The 11,812-nt window shown below is 32.6% G+C and overlaps 1 protein-coding gene across 1 annotated transcript; it reads right to left on the bottom strand.

Annotated features, from left to right (window-relative positions):
* On the bottom strand, positions 7 to 1,293 carry LOC105172179 (two-component response regulator ORR9-like). Its single transcript, XM_020697471.1, has 4 exons — positions 925 to 1,293; positions 709 to 815; positions 504 to 581; positions 7 to 305 (listed from the first exon to the last, which is right to left on the bottom strand). The coding sequence occupies exons 1-4, from the start codon at positions 1,028 to 1,030 to the stop codon at positions 39 to 41; spliced, it is 558 nt and encodes a 185-aa protein (XP_020553130.1). The 5' UTR covers positions 1,031 to 1,293; the 3' UTR covers positions 7 to 38.

Raw genomic sequence — 11,812 nt, 5'->3', positions numbered from 1 at the left:
TTTTAAATATTACATGTATTTATTATTTTCTGGTAGGACTATAATTCCAAGTCATCATTGTATCTGGCTCTTGTCCTGTCAGGAGACATGCATTCTTCCATTGGCTTTCTCTTGTTAGGCTGATGATCTTCTTTCCTCTTTCCTGACTTTCTCATCAAATGTGGCCTAAGTTTGTTAACATCGGATTGTCGAACTGGTTTAAGGAAGAACTCTTCTGCTCCTTGCTCCAAACAGCTGTTTATTCTTGATGGAACATTCTCAGATGACATTATCACAACCGGGATGTCCTTTAACAATGTTGATTCCTGAAAATTTGCAACATTTTTTTTAATTATATTTCGATAATTCTAAATTAATAAAATAGAGTAAAATACAAACGAGCAAAAACTCATGGAAATATATATATATATATATTTTCTCATTTTTCATATCACATCGAAGTAAATTATATTTAACCCTTGATTAATATAATTAATGTGGTTTCAAGAATTGATCCAACATACCTTGATCTTTCTAAGAAGATCGTAGCCGGTTATCCCGGGCATGCAGTAATCTGTGATGATCAGGTTTACTTCCACTTCCTGTAGGTGAAAAATAGATGTAATTAAGGGTTTTGATTAATATGTATGAGTGATTAATTATAAACAATTAAGGTAATTAAATATAAAAATAATTAGAATAATTAAAGATTTAGAAGCGTACACATACATGATGATTCTTGGTGGTGGAAACAGGAGTTGAATCTGTGCTTGTGTCTTCATCATCCAGCAACCCTAAATACTCTAGAGCCTTCACTCCAGAATCCACAGCAGTAACTGCATTACACCAGGAATAAAATTAATTATTTTTTAAAGAAATTGCTGAAATTATCAATATTAGCATGATTTATTAATTTATAATTATCAAATATATATATATATATACCTTGATAAGAAGAAGTCTTGAGAAGTCTCTCGATCAGCTTTCTGTCGATGATGCTGTCATCGACCGCTAGTACATGGAACTGAGTCTCAGTGACTATTCCACTCATTGTCGCCTACGTCTTCCGAACACGAGCAATGTGGTTGTGTACGAGAAGCCCAGAAACGGGGACGGGAATAATCGGTCGATGAGGTAAGAGTATTAAGGTTGAAAGAGAAGGAGCATGCGAAGGAGGATAAAGCAAATGGTATATATGAGGAGGGCTGTGGCTGATTTTGAAGATCATGAGATGGAAAATGAAGAGAGATATCCAAAGATTTGGACAGTTTGGAAAGATGAGAGATCCCCACCAGATATCATTCAGAATCTCCACTGATTTCCTAAGTTGATTTTTGAATTGCAGAAGAAGCAATGAACTTTCTCATTTCCTACTTCAATTTTTTATAATATTGTTTTGGCTCTTGTACTAAAATAAGAAAGACAAAAAAAATTAAAAAAAAAATGAGATTCTTTGGCCCTTTGACAAGTCTAAGGCTACTGCAGTGTTTGTCCCTTGACCTTTTGTTTTATATATATATATATTATTAGGGTAACATGCTTTAAAGTAGCCCTTTTCCCATGCACGGGCACAGGGTGATTTCTTATTCAGATGATGCATTATAAAAAAATCGATTGTTTCTTTTATTGGAAATTACTATAGTTAAAAATTATAGTAAATTAATATATATTTATTATAATAAAATAAAATCAATGTGAAAATTTAAATTTTTTTTTTTACGATTAGTGAACATTTTCTCAATGGTTTTACATACGAACAAAATATTTGCCACAATTTTTAGCTGTATTAAATTAATATTTTAACCTCGTTTATAAAACCGACGACTAATAGCCACTGACCATGATTTTTAATTTTTAACTATTTTTATTAACTACAGTGAAAATCATATTTCTTCCAGTGAAGTCTGGCTCAATCGAACTAATCAGACAATAAAAGTAATATATGTACTTATAGTGTGATTAATCATTTTTTTAAACTATACAGTAATTACGTAATAAGTATATTGTATTTGTAATTAATTTAGATATGAGGTAAATTCGATTTGGACCGGAATTTCTCCTATTTTTCTAAGTTAATCAATTATGGATTAAAGAAGTTGTTGGTCATATTATAATATTAAGTTTATGAATGTAACATCATTAATTCAAAGGGTACTTCCCATGATTGAGGGAGGATAATTAAGACTTAGAAATTACATATTCTTTTGGGAATTTAATTCTTTGGAAACGCTTCAAACAGATAGTGACATAATATCAAGTACAAAATTTCGAAGATGTCCCTTAATATATATATATATATATTAAGTGATTAATAATTTTAATTTTACTTATCACAATGTAATTATTACGACAAGAATTCTCTGTCTAAAATTAGGAAAAAGTATTATTTTAGTCCGCTAAGTATGCCTAATTTTAATTTTAATTCGATAACATGTCAATTTTTGTTTATGTCCAATAACTTACAAAATTGCTTACTTTTAGTCCTCTGGCAGATTTTCGGATAATTTTACCCCTATGCAACTTTTGAAAGGCAGTTTTAGTCCATATGCACTCATAGGGGTAAAATTATTCGAAATTCTGCCAGAGGACTAAAAGTAAGCAATTTCATAAATTACTGGACCTAAACAAAAATGAACATAGTTATCGGACTAAAATTAAAATTAGGCATATTTAGTGGATTAAAATAATACTTTTCCCTCTAAAATTATGGAACTCATTATAAAATAAAAAATTCTACAATAATTTTCTCTTTTTTTGATAGTGAAATCGATGCTAGAAAGCAAATAATTAATCTCAATATAAAAATTTTTTTAAATGATATATGACTATTTTTCGAGCTTTCCAAAAAAAAGTTTGTTTTTCGAGCTTTCCAAAAATCAGTTTGAATCTTCTATATATATTTTCTAATTAATTGATGCTTCATCTCAAGTTATTATGTGTGTATATATAAAATATTTTCCTATATATATAATTTGATATTAATAACATATACATGACGGAATATGTAATTAATATATAAGTCTAAACTGTAAAAAAATGAATTATTCCTGATAATATATATGACTACGACTTAAAAATTATTGCAAAATTAAAATTATATATCTACTACGATCAGAGAAAATTACTTTAAAAACTTAATTTTGATCATAGTTAGTCATATTTCCTATGACTCGATTTATATAATTAAAATAATTTCCATATAGTTTTTAGCTATGGCCAATTAATATTATTTTAGCTACCAAAATACCATCTTTGATGGTCTCTGATTTCCTATTCTCCTTTTAACCATATTTGAGCCCCCCCCCTAGTCTTCTGCTTCAAATCTGTTTCTCATGGAAGTTACACTTCTTGAATTGTTCGTGCTCACCATTTTTACATGGTATCAGAGCCATCTTTGATGGTCTCTGATTTCCTATTCTCCTTTTAACCATATTTGAGCCCCCCCTTTTTTTTTGTTTTGTTTTCAAGAATTCAAGAAACCCTCAAACACAGAAATGGCTGAAGATCAAGAAAATTTGAAATTACAATCGAATGACAATCCAGGACTGAGCCTGGTATCAACACTGCTGGATGGTTCCAATTTCTTCTCTTGGAGCAGATCAATCAAGATCGCCCTAGGAGCAAAGATGAAGCTAAATTTCATCAATGGAGAAGGAGTTAAACCTGCAGAAGGAAGCAAGGAGATAGAGCAGTGGATTAGGACTGATTATATGGTCACATCCTGGATACTGAACTCAATTTCAAAGGACATAGTGGAAAGCTTCCTATACACCAACACCTCCAGAGAATTGTGGTTGGAACTTGAGAGCCGATTTGGACAAACTAACGGGCCTATGATCTACCAACTCAAGAGAGATTTGTCATCCACTTTGCAGGGATCAATGTCAGTCTCTACATATTTTTCAAAATTGAAAAGACTATGGGATGAGCTCGCTTGCATCACACCAATTGCACAATGCACATGTGGCGCGGCAAAGGAATCTGCAGACATAAAGGTAGCTGATCAATTGATTCAATTCTTGATGGGGTTGAATGAAAATTATGACCATGTGAGGAATCAAATCCTCATGATGGATCCATTGCCTAATGTGAGTAGAGCATACTCAATGGTTTTGAGAGTGGAAAAGCAAAGGGAAGTCACCTTGGGACAGTCACACAATTCTCAGCAAATGGCAATGCCAGTCTTCAAAAGAAATGAAAATCAGAGGTTTCTTGGTAAGAAAAGAAACCTTGTGGATAAAAGAACGCAAGTATGTAAAGAGTGTGGGAAGACGGGGCACTTGAAAGAAGTGTGCTTCGAAATTTACGGATATCCGGAGTGGTACAAATCACTGATGGAACAAAGAAAAAAAGGTGGATTTACAGCAAACAGAACTGCTGCTGTTATTGATCCTGCACAAAGCTGTAACAACCCTCCTGATGGTAAGGCAATATCTGAAATTCTACGTACAGAATTACATAAGTTTCTTGGGGACTTGAAACCACAATCTTCAACATTGATGAGAGAAGGTAACCTTGAATTTTCTGGTAAGTGCTTTGAACTTTTGAATTCTGAAACATCGTTATATGATTCTTGGATCATTGATAGTGGAGCCACGGCTCATATGTGTAATAATAATGCTTTACTTGATAAAATTAACACTAATATTCCTAACAGTTACATCCATCTTGCTGATAACAGCAAATGCAAAATAGTCAATTCAGGAGACTTAAACTTAGGTGGCAGGATTCAGTTAAAGGATGTGTTATATGTCCCTGGTCTGAAGTTTAATTTACTTTCAGTCAGTAAAATTTGCAATAATACTTCTATTAGATTTGAATTCATTCAATCACATTGTATTGTGCAGGACCACATGACTAATGAAGTGCTTGCAATAGGGTGCCAAATAGGGAAATTGTACATCATCAAGGATCAACACTTTGACCAGAAACACATAAAGAACATCATGGAATCCTGCAGAGAATTAGGACTTAGTGCACTCTCTATTCCTTCAGAAATTTGGCATAGAAGATTAGGACATGCCTCTCAAAATGTAATGATACACACAAGGCTAGTTAAAGAGAGTAAAGTTCAAGAAAACATCTGTGAAACTTGTCCTCTTGCAAAACAGCAGAGGCTTTCATTTCCTTTAAGTGTCTCAACATCTGATTTTTGTTTTGATCTAATGCACATAGACCTATGGGGACCTTATAATGAGTATTCCATTTCTAGATGCAATTATATGATGACCATTGTCGATGATCACAACAGGTGTACATGGGTGTTTCTAATGAAACAAAAATCAGAAACCACTAGTCTATTGATTGACTTTCATAAAATGATTCTTACTCAATTTGACAAAAGAATTAAGATTGTTAGGACAGACAATGGTAGTGAATTTCTAGGACAACAAATTGTAAACTTCTACAAAAGAGAAGGTATTATTCATCAAACCACTTGCACATATACACCACAACAAAATGGAGTTGTGGAAAGAAAACATAAACACCTCTTAGAGGTGGCAAGGTCCCTAATGTTCCAATCTAAACTTCCTAAGATGTTTTGGACCGATGCTATCCTTACAGCCACCTACATTATTAATAGATTACCTACACCCATTTTAAAGTGGAAAACCCCTTATGAAATTCTTTATAGTAAACCTGTTGACTATTCCCATTTTAAAACTTTTGGATGTCTTTGCTTTGCTACAAACAACTTGCCTAATAAAACTAAATTTGAACCAAGAGCAATGAAATGTATTTTTTTAGGATATGCCATGAACCAAAAGGGGTATAAAGTGTATGACTTAGATAAAAGGATTACACTAGTTTCTAGAGATGTCAGGTTCCAAGAAAATGTGTTCCCTTATCAAGAAGAACAAATAGATCCTGTATCTTGCTCTCTGCCTCAAATTATGAATGAATTAGAGCCAGATCAACCAGATGAATATGAACAAAACACAGAAATGCAGGAATTCAATACTGATACACAAAACATAGATGTTGTACATGAAGAAAACAATGAAAATAATCAAAATATGGAAAATCTTACCTTAAGGAGATCTTCAAGAGTTTACTTCAAAGCTTGAAAGCTATGGCTTTGTTCAGTCCAAGCATGATTATTGCTTGTTTACAAAGGACTCATTAACTAGCTTTTATTGTCTTCTTGTATACGTGGATGATGTGTTAATTGCAGGCCCTTCAGAGAAGACAATTGCAGAAATTAAGAGGTACCTACATGAAATGTTTACCATTAAAGACTTAGGTCCTGCAAGGTTCTTTTTGGGGCTGGAGATTGGGAGATCAGAGAAGGGAATTACAGTAACACAAAGAAAATATACGAGAGACATCATTGAAGATGTTAAGATGAAGGAGTCAAAGGCTACAACTACCCCTTTGCCTCTAGGAATCAAGTTAACAGAACATGCAGAGGAACAACTGTCTAGTCCTGAGTCGTATAGAAGGTTATTGGGCAGATTATTATATCTGGGAATAACCAGACCTGACATATGTCACTCCACGCAGCAACTTAGCCAATTTATGCAACATCCGTGCAAGCAACATTGGCAAGCAGCATTACACCTGGTTAAGTACCTCAAAGGAACACAAGATAGGGGAATTTTTTTTGCTGCAGATGATGATTTTAACTTGTCAGCTTATTGTGACGCGGATTGGGCATCATGCAAAGATACGAGGAGGTCATTAACTGGTTTTTGTGTTTTTCTTGGCAATAGTTTGATATCTTGGAAAACCAAGAAACAAACGACCGTATCACGATCTTCAGCAGAGGCGGAATACAGAAGTTTGGCATCCACCACATGTGAATTAATTTGGATTCATAATGTACTAAAGGATTTGCAGATTGTAATTCCCACTCCTATTCCACTACACTGCGACAACCAAGCAGCACTATATATCACTGCTAATCCGGTGTTCCATGAGAGGACCAAACACCTGGAGATTGATTGCCATTTAGTACGAGATAAGTTTAAAGAAGGCTTCATCAGGCCTCTGCACATTTCTACATATAATCAGCCTGCGGATGTGTTTACTAAGAATCTGTCAGGTCCAAAGTTCATGAAAGCTATCTCCAAGTTAGGACTTGTCAACATTCAACCAAGTCCCACTTGAGGAGGGTATGTAAACAATAGCTTCAGAATAGTTTATGAAGTTGCAGCGTGCAGTTCAGAACTTGCAGAAGAAAGAAGAAAGGAACAATTGGAAACGTGCTTTACTTCGTAGAAGAAAACGCATTATAGGGTACTGCGAAATCACGCTTTTATGAGTTGCTTTCATTGTATTCATTCTCATGAGATTTGAAGGCGTGAAAACGATTCTTCAGTTAGGATAGCGACTTAGAGAGCGGGAGAGTAAGTTTTCTGGTTAAGATAGTTATATATACATCTGTTGTATCTAATTTTCAGATAAGAGAAAATAAACTGAAATTTTGTCTTCTTGATTCTAGTCTTCTGCTTCAAATCTGTTTCTCATGGAAGTTACACTTCTTGAATTGTTCGTGCTCACCATTTTTACACTTTTCTTATGGTAATTAATTAGTTTTTGAAAGTGTATTCAATTAATATTTTTTTCCATCAATAAAAGGAACTATAATTCAAGTACTGTATTATATTAGTCAATTAATGATATTGATCTTGCTCGAAATCAGCAATCTAGATGAGCGACCTCACAACAGTTAACCAACTCCACCAATATCAAGTGTTGGGCTTTTGAGAATAAGACAAGTAGAATGAGCTCATCGGGCACGTCTTCAACAACGAGCCTCCGACACTCAAGTTAGGTTGATCGAGGTAAATGTGTGTAATTAAAGGTGTAGATCGAATAGGATTAGCATTAATTACCTCATAATATGGCGTCTTGGGGTATTTATAGGGCTTAGCCGAGTACTATAGAAAGGGCCACGTGGCCTTATCCGGCTAGCTTACGCCCACGATCGGACGGCTGGCATTGCTTGGGTCTTCAAGTGGATAAACGGGTCTGGGTTGAGTCAGCTCCGACCCGACCGATAGAAAAGACGCGGATCCTAAACAAAAAGACTAAAATGTCCTTCATTAAGGGTATTATAGACATTTTTCATGTATACCTATCAAATATATAGAATAACTCTTTTCTATTTGGTTTCTCGAATATGTGATCTCTATTTTATATTGTCCCAAAATTGGCTAAATTCGTAAGTTTTTCAAAATGTTTTGTATGGTATTTGAGAGCTTAATTATAAGATATTAATGAAAAGATTTGGGAAAATTGAAATTTACATCTTATAATTTAATTCATTCATGATTTTAGTCTCATTATTTTACGACTTAACAGATTTAACCTCACAAGTCGAAAAATATTACAATTTACGTATTATTACCCATTTCCGTTAAATTGTTAACAGGAGGAGCACGTGCTAACAATTTAACGAAAATGATTAATGGGATGTAAATTAAAATATTTTTGAACTTGTAGGATTAAATCTGCTGAGTCGTAAAATAATTGGACCATAATAGCAATGGTTATACATAAACTATAATTTTCCCTGCAGATGGCAAATGAAAAATGGGGTGTGACCTTCTACAAAAAAATATTTACATGACTTATGTCCAACGGACCAATTTCACATGTTAGTTGTCGCCTTTGTCCTCCTTATCTGTTTTTAAATTATAGGATTTATTAACGTTTAAAAAGTTGGGTCACTTTCAAGTAATGTACACATTGGTCTAATCCATACCAAAATAAATCTTCCATCTCGCTTCTTATCACTCTAAATAAAATTTTAGTTTCAACAAAAAAATTATTTTTGTGTGCGTATATTTTTTTGTCATTATTTTTTGAAGTAGTTGTAATGAATTAGTTGGTTTATCACATAAAAAAGTTACTATTTTAAATTAAATAGGATGTTATTTGTTTCAACCCTTTAAAAAGTGTGAATTACAATAGCATTTCTTGAAATTTATTATTTATAAATATCTTCTTATTGTTTGAAAAATTATAAATACGTCTCTAATTTTAAAGTCCATCTAACAACGAGTTCATTCCGTTAACCTCCATTATGTTTTCATTTGTTGATCAGAATAGCTCTTCATATCGATCCAATTTATTGTTTAAAAGAAAGAAGCAATTAAGAAGTAAGAGAAAATAAATGGCCGAAAATTGTAATTTATACCCATAACTTACCCATTTGCAATTTTGGTTCACTGTTTTACGACTCAACAAATTTTGTCCCGTAAGTCAAAAAAATATGCAATTTACACCACATTACTCATTTTTGTTAGATTGTTAACGGAAGAAGCATGTGCAAAATAATGGGACCAAAACTACGAATGGACTAAGTTATGGGATGTAAATTGTAATTTTCTTGAAAAGATTTAATAAATTATTTAGAGAATGAACTTATAATAAGATTTAAAAATTGTCAAAATAAATTCTTACTGAAGTAAAATTATAATTTTTCTCAAAAAATTTATAAACTCACACAAGCACTTCAAAATACAATGTAATAATTGTAATTTTAGTTTTCTAGTTTAGGGGTGGTATTTTTGATCCTACATGAATTGAATTTTGTAATTAGTCTTATAATTTTAAAATTTTAATAATTTTTATCCTTTTTCGAACAATTTCTCCAAAATATTACATGTGACTTGCACACGACCCAATTAAATCACTAGAAAAATAATTACCATTGGTTACAATGTTAATAGAATACTTAAAAATTTGGTAAATAACTATTATTAGCCATAATTAAATAAAATCAATGTAAAAACTAGATTTTTCACCATAAAAAAATTCTTTATCACAATATAAATCATGCAAATCAATTCGTGCAAGATAAAAAATACCAACATCCCTAAATTGCAGAACTGAAATTATAATTTAACTGTGTTTGTGGAACTCACATGCAAATTTTCAGCCATATTGACCAAAAAAATAATTAAAATTACTAAAAATTTTAAAACTATAAAACTAAATTGCAAAAAATAATTTATGAAAGATCAAAAAATACCACCTTCTAAATTACAAAACTACAATGAAATGAATTAACAGTAGCTCGTCTAAGTGATACCACTTCACCTAACCTAATTTGACCTACTTCCGTACTTCATTATCATAACGCGTACCGCTATTATTATAAACAGCATGTATAAATAAATCTCTCCAAGTGATTTAGCTGGAGCATCTTACGTGCAGATCAGTTGGAATGCACGCACGCAGTCTGTCATATTTCTGATTCACATCCCGTTTTGATTAAATTTGAATTAATTATATAATAAATATAATATATTTATAATATGATTACTATACAATTAAAAAAGAGCGATCATCACATGCTATTATCACCATATATTCTTCCGTATACTATAAATCGTTACCGGTTAAGAATCATAGTTTATCAATGCCATCTAGCACAATTAAATAAAATCAATGCAAAAACTTAAATTTTGATCATGATTAATCAACATCTGCTATAGTTTTTTCTCTATGACTAAAGTATTTCTCACGGTTTTTAGCTGTATAAATTTTTTTGACTTTATTTAATAAAAACAATGATTAATGGCAGTCGTGGAGCTGCGTTCATAAATTAGTATTGCCATGGTATTTTAGTTTTAATCGTAGTATTTCTTCTAATGTATATTATATTTATTGTGTGATTGATTGGATTTGGTCCGAAATAATTAAATTACTACTGACAAATAGCTTGAAAAAATCACTACTAATTAAATAATCAGATTGAGGAAAGTGATTGAAAGCATTAAGATATGGAAGTGAACATTATCTGTGGATTTGGTTATGCAGAATCAGATAAAGGGCACTCTTCTCCACGAGACTATATATATATTTCTTGGTTTGGGCACAAATTGAAGGACGTACGCCCACTTGCAATACTTATTCTTTTTTCTCTCCCGTTGTTTCTGTGGAGTATGAGTTGGAGTCTGCAGGGAGATAACATGATTGAAATCCGTGTGATTTTATTCCAAATACTGATATCAATTGTTTGTATGTGAGTATTGAATCTTTTAATTGACAGGAGATGAAGAAGATGGGAATGTGGAAGCCCACTCCAAATTGGAGGGAGTCGGTTTATTTAATATTGAGGGTTAGTGTTATTGTGAATTGAGTTGAAGTTATTTGATTCTTGCTTCTATTAAAATAAAATTTAGTGAGATATGAGAGAGTATTTGTGTTTGAATGCACAAAGGTAAAATTCATATTACCCTCTTTTTATATCCAAAATGTTTATATAAGTTTTTGTAAAAAATAAAATATCACATAACTCCGTGTATTATGCACGGTACTGGTGCATTTGGACATGGTTTTTAAGGAGCAATAATGAAAATGCCCTTTATAATTCAATGGCCTATATTTAATCTGATCTAAATTTATGGTTGAGATTTAATCATATTTATAAAAAATAAAATATTTTAATATATAGAAAATTATATATATTTTTTTAATATATAACGATGTATATATTTTTGTATCTATACGTGTGTAATTTCGTTCTCCTCCCATGTCTCCACTGACCGACCACCTCTCGGGCGAGCGTACCACCATTGGAAAGCCCGTTCAACGGCGAGCATTTTGGCACCTCACCCACCGTCAATCTCCAAGACATCGGCGGTTATCTCTATTTTTTTGGTCAGAAAATTTTAATTTGCGCTCCCATCTTCTATCGCTTTTTTCTCCACTGTCCGACTACTTTTCAACTTTGAGCTTATCACCGGTGAAAAGCACGTTCGAAGGCAATTGGACACCCCACCCACCACCAATCTCCTAGCCTTCGACGAGTTATCTCTATTTTATCGTCCCAAAAATCCTAATCCGCACCGCCGTCTTTTAGTGCTTTGCTCTTTGT

This window comes from Sesamum indicum, linkage group LG10, assembly GCF_000512975.1.
Source record: "Sesamum indicum cultivar Zhongzhi No. 13 linkage group LG10, S_indicum_v1.0, whole genome shotgun sequence".
Lineage (NCBI taxonomy): Eukaryota > Viridiplantae > Streptophyta > Magnoliopsida > Lamiales > Pedaliaceae > Sesamum > Sesamum indicum.
Note: the sequence above shows the minus strand (reverse complement) of the source record. Positions and strands in the feature narration are given on the sequence as shown.